Here is a 17,760-nt window from a genome sequence, read left to right as displayed (position 1 = left end):
TCTTAACAATAAGTTACTTTATTGCAGAATATTGTTCTCATATGTGGGAAGATCAAGCCATGCTAAAAGAGTGAATGCTGAGCTCAGTTAAGTCTGCCAATTAATTACTGGTAAATTGAGAGTAACACCCCTATAAGCTTTGTACAGACTAGCCAGCATAGCATCACTTGACATTCGTCAAGATACGATAGCTAGAAAGGAAAAGACCAAACAAGCAAATGATCCCTGGCAACCACTCTACAACCATCGCGAAACAAGACGACATTTGAAATCACAGATGATCTTCATGACCCTGAAAGAACTTGAGACAGACCTATCAAAATACAGATGGCATAATTGGAGAGCGAGTGAGTCAGACCACTAACAAAGCCTTCTTTACTAACCCTAGTGATGACCTGCCCAGTCGATTTCCCTTACCGGGAGGAAATGGGTCACCCTGAGTAGATGAAGAACAATAAAAACTGGCAGGCTAGGATAACCTCCAGGAGTTTAAAAAAAAGAAAATATGAACAGCAGGGGAGGTTCAGTAAAATATTTAAAAAAAAAAAAAAAAAATTCTCACTTTGTTGAGGTGATTAGCCATGTTGAACAGTACACAAGATGCAAGCCAGTCTATGTACTTACCTTTGTAGATGAGAATAAGAATCAGGTCAGGCGGGCTAACTTAAGTATCCCAGGGGTCTGGACTTGTTCTTGAGTGAACTTCAATCTCTTATCTACTGTGGTTTGAGACTGCATTTCATAATTCTTCATACTAAGATATTTGACCAAATAATTTCTCAAAACTATGGAATGCCCTCCTATCAAGAAAAAAACCAGAAGCCAATTCTCATATGAATGAAATTTCAAGTCCTAAAATTTTTTTCACACTAGCTTGACTAAACCGCAGAGTTCCATCCAATAGCAGCTGTGAGTCAAGCACTATAAACCTAGTTAACCCTTTTACCCCCAGGCTATTTGGAAATTTCCAACCCTTAACCCCCATGGGGTTATTTTTTTCCCAGCACATTTTGCAGTATATTTTTTTTAAATTGCTCAAAAAATTATCAAAAATATGAAAAAAATATTCTTTATAGCATTTTTTTGCAAGGACGTCCCGGTACGTCCATGGGGGTAAAGGAATGGCTTTTGTGAAACGTACCAGTACGTCCTTTGGGGGTAAAAGGGTTAAAATTCATATGCATTCCACAAATACAGAAATTTAATTTAAAACATGACACACAAACATAAGGTGAATAAGTAAATAAACTCTTCCTTTGAAAATACTTTATTCTTCTGCTGCTATCATTGTACATTTCATTACAAAATTACAGGTTGGCTGCTTGGAAGTAGAAAATTACAACTACTCACATGACAGGTATTGTCCCCTCGCACAACAATACATCCAAACAGAATTAGCTTCAACAGGCACGTTCTTGTATAAGTAAAATGGAAGTAATTCATACCAGATACTTGCTTGGAAATTTACTAAAAAAAAAAAAACTTTATTTACAAACTATCGTTTCAAGATGAAGTTCACATATCTGTTGTCAAAACTTCCACTTTTAACACAAGATCATGAGTTTAGTTAAGCCTTAGTAACTGGCTTCTAAAGGAAACACTTAAGGAAAAACACATAGTTTTCTCTCAATAAGTTGTTTTTACATAGGCCACAACTGTCATATTACATTCAATGTATGTGCAAGCAGACAATACACTTCTATTGTTTCCCCAAACAGGCACTGAACATATATATATATCAAAAGCCCTACACAACCAATTCACAACATGAGGAGTTAGAAAAGGTAAACAAAAATCAAATCCCTTTAGTTGAATTTATTTACCCTGAAAATGAGACTTTACCTAGTTCATACAATATCCAATGCTTTTTAAATTTTGTTTTGCAACATTTCTGCATCTTGATGCGGTATAAGCACACTGCCAATATACTTTTTATTTGGTTATTTTACATTCATACAAAGCAAAACATCTACACAATATGCACATTCAATGGTCTTGAATCACAGTATATTATCAGAGCCTGAAATGGGGTGGGGGGAGGGGCCATGCTTTTGGCATCCAGCATGAAGTTTTATATAAGATGTGAACAAAGTTTCCATTGACAAAATTTCACAATGGAAGAACTTTGCATGACATGAACAAATACACATATTGGTGTGGCAATGACTTAATAATCACATATCTCCTCTGAATGTTAGTCCTCTGGTTAATAGGGACAGGACAACGACTGTATTAGTCTTCTTCCTGAGTACAGGTAGCTTAACGGTAACCACTGAAAAATGGTCGTGAGTTAACACTTTCTCTTGAAGGGGAAGCATTACACAGCATTTTCAAAATAAAATTAAAAATCCATCGCTACTGTATTTGTGCAATGCACTAGAGCTTCACTTATGAAGTACTCAAAATATCAAAGTATCAAAGAATACTTTTAGGATCCATGAACCTTGCAAAAATTTCAAAGGCAAAACTTTGAAGTTAACTCAGCCATTTGATTACTTACTTAAAGGTATTTAAGTACATATACAAACGTAACCTACACATAACACTAAATGTAAATCACTTCCCCTTCTTCAAAATCCTTTAAACATGCGGCAAGTTAACAAAAGCAGAAGAATATGACACACAAAAGAAATAGGACCATACATAGTAAGACACCTAACCATGTAAGTGGAATAGGAAACATATTCACCAGAAAACTCATATACAACTAACTTAAAAGTGCAAAAAAAAAAAAAGAATTTTTTTGGCAATTGTTAAAATGTCTTAGGTAAACTCCAATAACCCCAAATCTCACATAAATCAATAATGGTGAGGCACACCAGAAAAACACAAACCACAATACTGGAGTTTACAAAGGTAACAGGTTTACAATGACAACAAAGATCAATTGACAAAACCTGTGAACTCATTGAAAAATAAAGAAACCAAACGACTAATGACTACATGCATACATACTGATTCTTAGTAACAAACCCAACAGAACACATTTGATACACTAAATATATAGGTTTATATATCAATATATTTTACCATATTTACTGCTGAATACAACACTAATGAAAAAAAAAATAAACAATCAAAAAAATCAATAACTTCCCTCTATACCTACCTCTATATATATATCTTTTAACACAACTACATATTAAATAGCACATCCACCAACACATGAAAGCTCTCCTATAATGTAACATGGCATCAACTAGTGTCTCTTAAAAAAGACTGATACGGAACTGAAGTGACTTTTTTTCATAGCTGCAATGTAAGTATTAAAAGCAATGAAAAATAAAGGCACAGAGATGGCATTGACCTTTTGGCGAGTGAATAATTAGGTTTACATTTAAAATGGAATATCCCCCCCTTTCCCGAAACTGAAATATTGACAGGAGACACTGAATAACATTAACATACTCATTTTCTTTTTTTTTTTATAATAAATAACATGTATAACTCCATTTTCAGCAAACAGACGTAGCGGTGACAAGGTTTACTGGGCTTGCAGACCCCTCAATACCATGGCTTGGGTACGACAAACATAGACAAACACATTTTCAGTCTTTGGTTAGCTTAGAGCTATGAGTCAGACAGATATATAAATACCTATCTGAAATCACACTGACCTGCTACCTTATGTCTTTGTGAGTAACAAGCCTCTGCTTCTCATTTGTTTGACACAAAGGAAAAGTTTTTACCTATATAGATCTCCAACAGGAGCATGGCAAGATTTATGTTTAATTTGTGCATTATCATTTGTCTTTGTTAAATTACAGGAGTTTATCATGTGACTGAATGATGAAGAGCATTTGGAAATTTTACTCTTCTTCCTGAAAGCATGGGTTCTGTAACTTGAGAATTAATTTTAGAGGTATACTTCCCACTTGAACTGAAATGCCCAGTTCTACAAATTGGAACGGGTAAAATTGATTACCAAATGATAATAGCATTATAGTTAAAGAAGAAACAACCTCTTTATTCCCTCACTTTGAAACTCTTTAGACTAGTTAATGTCTTTGCCCAACGTGACCACTACTTGGCTACTATCCATTTTGACCACTTACCCCTGACTTATCGAGGTATCATATAAGCTCTCGTCATAAATGTGTGGCATAAGAACAAATAAAGAATTTTACAATATATATAGATATATATGTATATACATAGTTAAAAATAATAATTTTACTAATTCTGTTAGTAACTATATCACAGGCCTAATTCAATACTAGACACTCTACGTATGCCTTAAGGCCAGTTAAATCATAGGTTTGTTTCAGAAGACAAAAAAAAAGCTTGAAAAAAAGTTCTTCAATGTTCTTACACCTACACGTGTTTTTTAGACAAGAGATGAAATGACTGGAAGATTTGTCATTCTACATCTAGTTCTTGAAGACTTGACATAAATCATGTCTTTAGAAAGCAATGCATGATTGCTATAAAAATATGACCTTGAATCACTACATCACTATACAAAAGCCTTAAACTTTTGTACTGTACTAATAAAATCATGTTTTTATGTTTTTGTGCAATACATGAAAGTACAAGACAATATGTGAATATGTATATAAGCATGCATTCCAAATTTAATAGCACATTTACAAAACATGTATCAAGTAATATATTTATATATATGTATATATATATGTATATATATATATTGAAAACACAATATACCATCTAGTGTGTTTTGTTTTAAGGAGCCATGGCACATAAGTACATGAGTTGTCATCTAATGATCTCTTCTTTTGTTTTAAATGTAAGAAATTGCAAAGCTGCCATTTAAATGTAGCTACAGCTTCTACTAAAAACTTGGTTAGCGACCATTCAAAATAATTTTTCTTTCCATAGAAAATTAAATTCTAAATTAAATCAGTTCTTTCAAAAGATAAAAATAATCTGTGCAAGTAAAGCTACCATTATATTTCTAAAATGTGTTCACTCACCAATATCGAAGATATTAATGTTGGACAATTAAATCTTTTTACATAGGTATGAATTTAATCCATCTCTTATGTAATGAACTTGGTATAAGATGATAAAAAGACAGTATACATTTTTTTATTTACCCCTAAGTAAACATCTACTAAAAATGCATTTAATCTTATAAATTTTTCATTTGTACAAAAAAGCAGTATTAGCTTTTATTTTTTTTGGTGAGGTTGTCAAGAGACAATAAATGTGTTTTAAGACGAGCACTGCTGTGAGTCCAGTTACAGCTCTGATATTTTTTATGATGATAGGTTTGATGACAGGTTAGTATAGTTTTCTGCTAGCTTGAGTGATTTTACAGCAGCTGCACAGTGTATACAACCACATGGCATACACATACGTATACATACGTACGCATGAGACGTGCTACGAAGATGGGAGAAGGACGTAGACACTGTTATACGGACGGCAGGCAATACGGGGCACGGGGCAGAACAGCACAACATGGCAGCTAGGTCGCCAACGGAAAAAAAGAAAAACACGTATAAGTCATTGCACAAAACCAAACTTGTATAAGGATCCATGCAACATGAAATCTGTACTCCTGCAACCATCTCCTGGTGAGAATTCAGCTGGAATGTTTCCTATGACTAGCATGACTAGCAGAAAATGTATCACATACGTGTCCAGTGACCTTAAAGCATGCACAGCAAACAAAATACAGTACATTAATGAGTAAAAAAAAAAAGGACTAAGTAGATTTACTTTCAGAGAATCACAAACACAAAAGTCCTAGACATTCCTTTCAAGGTTTAAAAACAAATCCATGTGGACAATTCATCATAACAAACAGTGTAAAAATTATGGCTAAAATTTTAAGCAACAAAACAAACTATTTGCAATTAAAACTACCATGACAATAATGAAACATTTCAGTAATAATATCGAGACTGCATGAACTAATCATCAGGTTTAAAAACAGTTCATTTATTGTACCAATTTTTCATTACACGAAGTAAATGTTAGTCGGAAGCTCCATTAGTGGTCATGAAGTTGAAAACTAAAGGCATATTTGGGGGAAATTCATAATACAAGGATAGGATTTATATTTAAGAAATATAAACGTATAAACACGTCTCATGTAGGACACAATATTTAATGGTTTTGTCAAAACTTTATGGCAGTAATTGTCCTTCAATTCACCTCAGAAACATGGAATGGAAAAGGTTCCTAAAATATGGAAGCTCCCAAAGAAAATTCTCTTTTAAGGCATTGTACAATTTATCTTGTAACATGTTTAAGTCACTGCAATCTACCAGCTTAGTCTCCTAATTTTTTAGTGTTCATTAATTGTAAAGGCCATTATATTCAACAGTCGGTATGTAGTTAATTACAGTATACAAGGCAACCTTAATGCCACAACACAACAGATTGAAAAAGTTAGTGGCAACTTTTACTGATAAAACATAACAGCTGCAACTCTAGTCATCACTTCACTTCAGTAATTATAAAAAGATTAAAAATAAAATAAAATGAATAATGAGAAATCATAAATTATTTTGTGTAAATGGTTTTAATCTGAAGTGATGGTAAGAATTTTACTGTATTCACAACACTAGAGGTATCACAGAGCCTTTGAGCAGTCTGAACATTAACTACAGATGAACATATATTCTGTAGTCTCTTGCAAGACTTGCAAACAGTTATGAGGTATGGGTATGGATATGTACTACAAGTGATCATAAAATATGCAAATTTATGCACATTTACAGAAACTATGATACTCTTAAAATTAATTTGACATTTTTATTTTTTATTGGGTTTACATACAACAGTTGCTCAATATTTTGAGAAAGAATAAAATACACTTAATTAAGACATTCTCATAACTGTTTACCACTTACAATTTTCAACATTTAAGTGCCTCACTGTTGAGAGTTGAAACATCATCAGTATACAAAAGAAACCCCCACAAAAGTTAGCATACAGTACAGTGCTATAATTCAAAACTAAAAGCATCACATTTACTTTTTCTGATTTACTTTTACTGAAAGACTCCAAAGGACGTATATTTGCACACAATAATAGACTACGTATACTGGCACAACGACTTTCAACAATTTTTATTTTCCTGATATGCGGCCAAAAATTATCCCTGATCATGAGTATTGTTTGTCTATTTCCATTACAAAAGATTGTCTTAGGTACTGCTGCCAGGCCTCTAACTGACATGATACATATATTTATTTATTTGTATATAAATACTGATGTATTTTTAAATACTGTACTTGAAATAAGGAAATGTAAAATTAGAACTTCAAAATACTGTATGTGTAAGTAATGGAAATAGTTTTCCTTCCAAAACAGATGTATATTGCTCAATCAAAACAAAATACCTGTTAATATGGCTTGGAGTCAGTTTTAGAGCGCTTCAGCTGCACCTTCAAGCGCTTGTTACCAATCTGTTGTCCATTCATGTGCTGGATTGCCCGCTGAGCATCCAATGCATTGTCATAGGACACAAAACCTAAAATGAAACAAAGTTTCTGTTACATCAAAAGGTATACCGATTCATTTTATATCTCCGCTATTATACACTGAACTGAAATCAAAAGCAATGAAGGAGAAATTAGAGACAATCTCATGTAAGTAACTCGTCACAATTAACTGGGCCTATAAACCAGCTTTACGTGTTTACTCTCGTACCTGATCGTCATACATTCAGATGTTGACATATGAAAGACAAATTCTATTTGTAATTAATGTTCAAAATGACTACAAGTTCATACAAATTTTAATTGTTTTAGCAATGCTCCACTAACAGATTAAGAAGGCACTTTTAACCATTTCTAGTGTACCCTTTATAAGTTTTTGGGTGTTTTCACAATCTTCGCTGCTCATTAAGGCAGTGACTCGCACAGGTAATGTTTATGATGTTTGTCCCACCAAAAAAAGTTTAATTTTTAAAAGAAAAATGTATGAAAAGCATACACTCGACCCTGTTGCATAAAGGTTTACCATAGACTGTCCAACAAATATTTTTTCTTCTTTGTGTAGAGGAATTATCTTTTTATTTACCATGGACTAGTGTATTCAACATGATGATTTTTTATTATGTGTGTAGAGAAATTATCTCATTTCCATATACAGTACTATATATATACCAATTTGGCTTGTTACAAAGAATTCAAAGTTTGAAAGATATAATATATAAAAATTTCCATCTTTGGTACATGATCACTTTATTACAAGGCAGTATCATTGCTTAAAAAGGTTTTTCTTGAGCAAACCCTTGTGACTGCCACCCTTGCAATTCATATATGAAGAGACCCAAATAGTGAATGAACACATTCTGATGTGCTGCTTAAAAATTTTTTATCAAAAGCAAAAATACATCTTTGAAAATTAGACCAGAATGCCCTAATTGGATAATAGCAGGATATTTTTCATTGAAATTAAATTTTTCTAGGTCTTTAAATGTAAGAATGGTATGCCGTAGTGAATAAATGTGCTTAAAGTAATTTCTAACTTATATTTTCAACAATTTAAATATTTATGACTGCATTCAATAACCTCAATAATCTCAAAGAGTCCTTGGTTCTGTCCTAAATTTTATGTCATAAATTTCATAACATCATTCAATCAAATACCATTTTACACCCAGTAGTCATCTGGAAAGTTTTGATAATATTCTAATATTCTTTGGATATAAAAAAGTCCTTGATCAGGATTTTTGTCTCTAGGATAATCAAATGTAAATCAACATTGATAAATGACAGGAACGAAATAATAAAATTACCGAGCTAAATATCTTTGTTTCCATTGTTTGTCTTGAAAATCAGGCTCTTTGAGAAGAAATATTTTCAAAATCTTGACTTTGGAAACACAAATATTAAAGCTTGTATTTTCTGTAGGCTTTAAGATACTGCTTTGTAAACCGCGCCTTTGTGATCCTTCGCAAAGATTCCGAATATAAAATGAAAACCCCACATACTAATATTGATCAAGTATAGTAAATTTTATCCTCTTGAAGAAATCCGACTTATATCTGCAATAACCGTGTTTATAAAATTGAAAAAATATTCAAACATTACAGACACGACAAGCAGTCAAAATTTTGTGCATTCAAATTATTTACAAATCATTCTTCATTTCCTAAACTGCAAATTTCCTTTAGTGGAGAAGCTATTTCATCAGTGGATCTAAATTAACATTAGCTTAAGGCTTAAACAGTTATTCTGATGGTAATCTAATAGAATCATTTATCTCCACTACATTATTTCTAGTTTGTATTTGATATCAGGAGCTACTTCCTGGGATGATTAATGTCTTGATATAGGATTAAGTGTTAAAATTAATGTTTAGGAATACAATCACTTTTTTTTACCCCGCCTTGCACAAAGGTTTGCAGACAATCCAATTTACCTAGGTACAATAAAGGTCAAAGCTGCTAATATATTATTGAATTTATATGTAATATAAACAGAGAGTTGTTGATGGGAACAATAGATTATAGGAAAATGTAGTACACTATCTGGTGTTTATCAGGAAATGTTCTAGGCTCATTACTTACCCCATATTTGCACATGTGATTTGGCATTGAAAACAAGCTTGTGACATACATAGATGATGCTACCTTATTGCATCAATTTATATACAGAATGTAAACTTATGGTTGCAGAATCCATTTATTTAGAAATTAGCATAGGGGATGAAATTGAACCCAAACAAATATAAAAGTATGATTGTAAGGTAAAAGACAGTGGCTTCTCTACATAGACATATTTTCATTAACAATGTCTCTAACTGTTGACACAATTAGTTTAAAATTGAGAAACACATCTGGTCTTTTTCAATTGCAAAAAAAAAAAAAAAATGCATTGGGAGATTGAATGATTGTTTTTTATCAATCTACTCTGAGGAAATGTCTCAATTCTTTTATTCTATCGTTTTGAATATTTTTCCTGTCTGGTCTTTAGCTGCAGACTCTCATTTAAATTTGTTGGATATTCTTAATTTTTTTTTTTTTGTCATTTTTTCTTTTTTTTTTGTTATCCCTGACTTGGATATTAATTTCTGGTACTGTCATTCCTTTGTGGCACGGAGACAAATGCTGATGAATGGGAGCTAGGAGAGTTAGTGAAAATGGCAAAAAAAAGATCTCGCTGATTGCAATAATTAATGAGGTATCACACTTTTGTCAGTTGTCATGAAAATATATAGTATACTCATTCAAAGGAGACTAGAGAGAACGATTGAGGAAAAGCTAACAGATGAACAAGCAGGATTTAAAAAAGGTAGACATTGTACTGACCAGATTTGCATTTCAAGACATGTTGTACAGCAGTGTCTTGAATATAAAAATCCACTTTTTATGGCATTTATGCACTACCAAAAAGCGTTTGATACCGTGCACCGGCAAATTTTGTGGAGTGTGTTATTATGGAGTTCCTCTTAAATAAGTAAATTTGATTGTGTTCATGAGGATAGCAAGTGCAAAATTAATGTTAATGGAGTCCTATTAAATGATTTCCAGTGAACAGTGGAGTACTCCAAGGGAATGTGTTGTCGCCTATGTTGTTTATCCTCCTCGTGGATTTTGTAAAGCATAGAACAAGAGAAGGATTGGACTGGATTGGTAACAGTAAATTAGCTGTCCTTATTAGCAAAACACCACAGGACTTACAAAGCTTGCTTACCAGAATGCACGAAATATCACATGAGGTTGGGAGATAAATAGAAGACAGAAAGAGATGATGAGAACGAAATATGCAATGGAAGATGAAATATCATTGGAAGGAGAAAGGATTAATGAGTGGAATCATTTAAATACTGTACTTGAAGTATGATCTCTAATACGGGGTCTTTATAATTGGAGTTTAATGAAAGAATGAAAAATGCAAATCAGACAATGGCTAGGTCAAGTAAAATTTGGGAATCAAATTGCCTGAAATTATATATAAAAATCAGGCTATATATCAGTTTAGTGATATCAGTGTTACTGTATTAACATGAATCATGGTATGACAATGAAACAATATCCAACAGATTTTGTAGATTTGAGAAAAAGCACTCGGAAGAATATTGGGAGTTAAGTGGCAGGACAGGATTAAAAATATCATGATGATGGGTAGATAGAAATGGTTTGAGTATGCTCTTTGCACTTTCCAAGAGAGATTATTCACCAAACTTAAAACTGGGCTCCCACCACAAGACACTAGAAGAGTTAAAGACCCAGGCCTACATGGCTGAGGAATATGAAGCGTGAAGTAGATTATGAATGGAGAAGTATTGATTTGAAAGCCGAAGATGATGATGATCATTCCTTTAGTTCTCTGTGCATGATATTTCATAAATCTGAAGATCCTTTGCATTCAGATTTTCCCAGTCTGTACATCCAGCACAAAGTACTATATAAGCAGGCAGTTAAATTAAAGTCTTGCCTTCTCCAGCATAAGGCTCAATACTACACTGTGTTTTAGATGTTTTATTCCACAGGTTCTGGAATAAGTCTTCCTAATCTGGTGAGTGAATCTGTGGAACATTATAAATTCAAATTTGTTGAAAATGACATAATTCTTGTTTCATATAGTTTACTACTTGTCTATTTATCAATGTTACTGATCTAATATATTTTTGTATGATTTATAGTTTATTTGAAATAGCTTCTCTATTTCCTTTTCACACTAGTGGGCTTTCCCTGTTGACTTTCCAATTAAGGGTGTAGCTTGGCTAGTAATAATAATAAACTCTGTATGACTTAAAATTTTAGGTGTGATTCTTGACAGCGAAATTACTTTTGAGAAACACATTAGATCGGCGTCTTCTTCAATTCCACATAAAATTTTCTTATTGAGAAAATCTTTTAAGATTTTCAGTGATCAATCTATTCTGAAGAAGTGTTTTTATTCTTTCATTCCACCTTGTTCAAGTATTGTTCTCCTGTCTGGTCTTCAGCTGCTGAATCTCATCTTAATTTGTTGGACAGGAACTTAAAGTCTATTAAATTTCTTATTCCTGATCTAAATATTATCTCTGGCACCATCATTCAATTAGATCGTTATGCATTTTGCATAAGATTTTTCATAATTCTCATCATCCTTCACATTCAGATCTTCTGTTCATAAAACTAGGCATGCAGTTAATTCTAATAGTCAGGCCTTCTCCATCATGAGGCTTTCAATACTACACAGTATTCTAGAAGTTTTATTCCAGCTGTGACCAAGTTGAGGAATGATCTCCCTAATTGGGTAGTTGAATCGGTAGAACTTCAAAAGTTCAAACTTGAAGCAAATGTTTTTAGGTTGAAGACTGATGTAAGTCTCTTTTTATAGTTTATATATGGAAGAGCTGTGTTAATGTACAGTACTGTAATTAAATTAATTTTAATTGTTCAATACTTCTCATATAGTTTATTTTCATCTTAATTCCTTTCCTTACTGGGCTATTTTTCACTGTTGAGGTCCTTTGCCATCCTGGTTTTCCAACCACGGTTGTAGCTTGGCTAGTAATGATGATAATAATAATATGAACTGAAGGACATCTACATAATACTGAAAAGAGGTAATTTGAAATAAGTGTTTTGAAATGCTTCTTGTTGTGTGGAAAGGAGGAGGATAATAGGTTGGTAAAAATAGTGAAATTTAAGATATAAGGGAGGACAGGAAGGCTTGGAAATGATTGGATACATGGCGTGAACAATGTTTTGGTGTACAGGAAGCGTATGAGTGAATACCCTACAAATAGAGGAATGAATTGGTTATTATTGGTGGGAGGTTTCAATTACAGCTGATACATATTTTGGCGTATGAAATTGCTTATATCAAGTAAAGCTGTTTTACAGGGTTCATTCATGATTAAGCAGTTGAAGTATGAATGTGTCAGTGCCCATTATTGTTTGTTCTCTGGTACTAGCCTTGATAATCAAAATTATTTAATGTCAAATAAGAAATTCTATACTGTATATATAGAATTTATATAAAAAGCAGTACAATTGTAATGCATGGCCACTAGTCACTTCATTAAAGACACTTTAAATATCAATTACTCGAATCAATTACAAATGTATATGAAAACTAAAAAGATAATATATTTGCTCCATATTAAGAACTGTACGGTACTTCAAATCACCTGCAGAAATAACTACTTTAATACTCACCCTTCTATTTTAATAATGTAAAAATTATTCGTAAGTAAATTTTCTTAACCATCCAGTATAAAAGTAAAAAATTAACATTCTATTTGGGAAAAATTAAGCTCATTCAAAATGAATATTTTCTCTTTCAAACTCCACTAAAAGTGAACTATCGTTGAGCGACAAAGATGAAAAGGGGTACAACCAGAAATGGAAAGTGGCCAAACCTCAAAAGGTTTTAGACTGATTAGCAATATAATATGTTCACATTGATTTATAGTTCAGCAGTAGGAAATTAAAGTAGTTAAAGCAACAACATTAACATACATTTATAATTTTTCTCGTTTCACTTTAAATTATAGAGCATTTTTCTATTTCACAAAAACTAAAACACAACTAACAGGGACCAACAACATTGTGAAATGAGAAGTTAGTTCAAATCATAAATTTAAAAACAATTTATGACTAAACCCAAAGAATAACAAAGCAGTGTATTAAAGTATATCTTACACCATACGTGTGCACTCATAATTCATCAGACTGTAACTTTTATCTAGAAGCAAATAGTTTGTGCAATAAGCAAAAGAATTGAGAAGTGAACATTCAAATAATAAAAATTTACCCATCATGCTCTCATTCATCAAACTTACCAAAGCATTTGGAGAGGTTGGTCTGTTTATCAATGAATACTTTTGCAGAGATAACTTTACCAAAAGGCCAAAATGCTTGGGCAAGTTCTTGATCTGAAAACTCTTGTGGTAGGTGATATATAAAGAGATTGGCACCATCAGGACCTTCTATTTGCTTGCCAGCTGGATTGGAAGAAGCCGCTGCTCCTAAGCTTGCTGCCGCTGCAGTTACATTGTTGGGAAATCCTGAAAAGAATCAAATAACATCAGCTGTCTGCAAAATAATTTAATTTGAAGAATGACTGAACACTTTTATGACTTCATGAAATTGTTGGGCCACGAAATACTATACATGTGACTTTGCATACTGTTAAAGATGTTGAATATTACCAAGCCAACTTAATGTGAAAATGAAAATTTCAATGTGAAATACAAAACTTTAAGAGTTCAGCGAACCAGTAACCTTTTAAGACTAAAAAAATAAAATTCTCTAATCTTAAGGTAATAAGAGAGAATTGCAAACCAAAGTTGAAAATTAAAAGTGGTAAACTGTTTCAATACTTGAAAAAAAAAGGATATAAAAGGTTGGGAAAATCTCATGTTGGTTTCATTTGAAATGAAAAAAAAATTACTGTATATTCTGCATATATAAAGAGATGTTAATTTCAATACCATACCTAAGTCAAAAGGAACCCAGATTGTGCTCTAATAATTAATTTCCATTCATTAAGCAAGCCTTATGCCAGCATGGGCTCTTATTATTTTTATTATTATCATCATCATTATATACTTTGCTGAGCTATAACCCTAGTTGAAAAAGCCCAAGAGCTCCACCTGGGAAAATAGCCCAGTAAGGAAAAGATATAAGGACTAAAAATAGAATAGTGTGCCTGAGTGTACCCTCAAGCAAGAGAACTGTAAATCAAGATCCTGGCAAACCAGGGTAGAAAGGCAATGACACTATCCACAACTAGAGAACAGAGGTTTGATTTTGGAGTATACTTGACGTAGAAGAGCTGCTTACCATAGCTAGAGTTTCTTCTACCCTTACCAAGAGGAAAGTATACACTGAACAATTACACTACCACAGCAGTTACCCCTTGAATGAAGAAGAATAGCTCCCAAGAGTAGCTCATTATTTTCATCATTATATACTTGCTAAGCTATAACCCTAGTAGAAAAAGCAGGTTGCTGTAAGCCCAAGGGCTCCAACAGGGAAAAATAGCCCAGTAAGGAAAGGATATAAGGGGAAAAAAAGAATAGTGTGCCTGGGCGTACCCTCAAGCAAGAGAAATCTAACCCAAGAAACTGGAAAACCATGGTAGAAAGGCAATAGCACTATCCACAACTACAGAACAGTGGTTGGATTTTGGAGTGTGCTCAACTTAGGTTGTCTCTTAATGATGATTTATACTGTATTCGATAGTTTAACCTAATTTTTATAGTCTACTAATTACTAGCTCAAAGGTTTTTAATTCAGTTTCACTATAGTATGAAAACCTTTGTTCCCTTAAAAAGGATTTTGATATGTAAAACTATCAATTTCGTAACCTAGTTATTGAATATTTAGTCTCTTCAACCCACTGTTGATGTGAAAAGAAAATCTTTCCGGATTTTTCAAGATAAATGACTAAAGAAATTGACAAAGGGAAATATATTTGAAATTCTTAACTTTGTAGATTTTATAAAAGAGGTTTACAGGTCATCAGCATCTTGATCTTATTTTAGATTGCCTACCTCAAGATTAAATTATTTCGGATGAGTCTTCCAAAGGCCTTTGTGAACTTTACTGTTAGGTTTGAGGAACAAGTGTGTTTTCTTATGGATTGGACAGTAATACATAGAAACACTTCGAATTTCTTTCCCTATTTTGGGTTCTTTATTTGATAAGGGTAGAATCAATAATATAGTGGCACAAGGGGGCTCATGTTGCAATTACAGTGTCTCAAAATTACTTTTACCATACTTTATTTTTCTCCTCCAAGGGATTATTTTCATACCAGTGGTATGCCATCAGAATTTTGCAGTACAGTAATGACTATTCTGGACGAAATACTAATTGGACTCTTCAGACTTAAAGGAGATCGCTTCAATGGTCTTTCCCAACAGATCCCAGTAGGAAGGTTTTCCCAATTTTATTAGGTAAGGGAAACAGGCCTCAAGGCATTTAATGGTGAAAAGGGGACTATTGAATCCCTCTGTCCTCAATTCCTCCCTTGTCCAAGGATACCTTTGCAATTTATCTAAGCAATTCAACAAAGGTCCATATTTTGACAATGGAGATTGCAAAACTCCTAGAAGAGAATGTGGTAGAAAATGTCTTAGAACCCCAAAGTATCAAGAGATTGTAGACCAATTCTAAATGTTTCAATTCTAAACGGGTTTACAGTTCTCACCAAGTGTTCGATGGAAACACCCTCAACAGTCCAGGAAAAAAAGATTACCCTACATGTTTTTGATGGAATTGACAGATACAGACTTTTCCATAACTATAGGTAGTCAGCAAATTCAAGGAATATCCTTCAGTTTGTGAATGGTTCAATGGTTCAATTATAGTGCCTGTGTTTCAGTCTCAGGATAGCTCTCCTAATCTAAAGCAGCATGATGGCTTCTATCTCAAAATGGATGATTTCTGGGACAAGGGGTGCTACAGTAACTGGACAACAGGCTATTTTTTAATGTTTCATTAGAAAGAGTTCTGGTTCGTGTGGTTACTCGGCTTGCTGGAAAGGTGGTATATCCTGGTTAATTTGTCCTCATCAATTTGAAGGGTCTTTCTTTTGATTCTAATTCTGAACATTCTATTTTTGGGAATAACAACACCAATCCACTTTGTGGTTTTCCATTGGAAGAGATTATCTTTTGTTTGAAAAGTTCAAGAGGACTGAGTTACTGTCAGTTCAGATGTAGATGAGATTACTTGGGATTAAGGCTTCTTTAAAGAAATTTGTTCTTAAAGAAGAAATATTTTCCATGCAGTATTTCAATTGGAATTGGATCAGAAAATACAATCTAGACACAATTTTTATTCCGGTAAGGCAGAACAAACTTCAACTACTGAATGGGAGGGTTCCAGATATCTTGCTTTGTGGAGGATTCATGGGAAGGAAGGGGCACAACTCTAGATAATCTCATATCATAGAAGTGCTTAAGGACAATAACTTTTCACATCAATTACCCGGAACTTTTAGCAGTGTACACTTCAGATTCAGGAAATACTGGTAATGAGAAAATGTGTGGCTGTGTTTTCATACTACATGACAGCATCAGCATTGGATTTTTATTTGGGACAGGCTAGAATTCGTATCTCGGATAAGACATCAACTCTAGACTAATTAAAAGTGAATAATCCTTCTACCCCAGTTTATTCTAGGGAGGTTGAACATCTAGTGGACTGATTGAGAAGGAAAGAGATTTTTTTTTAAACAAATAGTCACTTCATTTATTAGTATGTAGTATATAAATTTGGAATTGGTGGGGAAGACCAGATGTGGGCATGTTTGCAACACCACTCAACAACAGATAGAAGTACTTTGCTCACCTACTCTAGATTCCCTGGCATGTTAGATGGTTTCCCCATTACAGGACTGCTTGAAACTGGATTTGAACACTATCTTTTTATTCCCCCCCCCCTTTATGATTTGTGTTATGAGAAAACAAACAAGTTCAGGGTGTATCTGTGATCAGGAGAAGGTCTTAGTGGCTCTCTTTTACATGCAGAGTGAGATTTAAAGATCTGTGACCTCTGTTGTCAGAATATCCAAGGAGATTGCCATGCAAAACTCTTATCTTCTCAGACAACTGATTTCTTGGTCAGTACACCCAAACCCATAAAAACTACATTTAACTGCAAGGAAACTGTGTCCACCGTAGTCTCCCAGACAAAGAGTTTTCAAAATCCTTTAAACTGTCTTATTTCATTTTCCAAACGACAGTGTACTAATAATTCTTTTGAAACATGCTAAAATGTTCATTTTGATTAATGAAAATCCAGAAATGTTTCAGCGACTAGAACCAAGATATATTAGATTTTGCATTTTCTTTTTTATGATAATAACTCGCCATTTAAGCTATTAA

At 33.3% G+C, this 17,760-nt stretch overlaps 1 protein-coding gene across 17 annotated transcripts in view; it reads right to left on the bottom strand.

The window, feature by feature from the left end:
- Positions 1-1,251: 1,251 nt before the first annotated feature.
- LOC137616681 (CUGBP Elav-like family member 2) overlaps positions 1,252-17,760 on the bottom strand; it is a 62,962-nt gene continuing 46,453 nt past the window's right edge. For all 17 annotated transcript variants that reach the window (XM_068346613.1, XM_068346616.1, XM_068346614.1 and 14 more), the window contains 3 exons: positions 13,705-13,929; positions 7,317-7,447; positions 1,252-5,431 (listed from right to left, as the gene is read on the bottom strand). In XM_068346613.1, coding sequence (XP_068202714.1) covers positions 7,320-7,447; positions 13,705-13,929 — 353 coding nt within the window. In that variant the 3' untranslated portion in view covers positions 1,252-5,431; positions 7,317-7,319. The remainder of the gene's footprint in view (positions 5,432-7,316; positions 7,448-13,704; positions 13,930-17,760) is intronic.

This window comes from Palaemon carinicauda, chromosome 22 (genome assembly GCF_036898095.1).
Source record: "Palaemon carinicauda isolate YSFRI2023 chromosome 22, ASM3689809v2, whole genome shotgun sequence".
Classification (NCBI taxonomy): Eukaryota; Metazoa; Arthropoda; class Malacostraca; order Decapoda; family Palaemonidae; genus Palaemon; species Palaemon carinicauda.
This window is presented reverse-complemented; position numbering and strand designations above follow the sequence as displayed.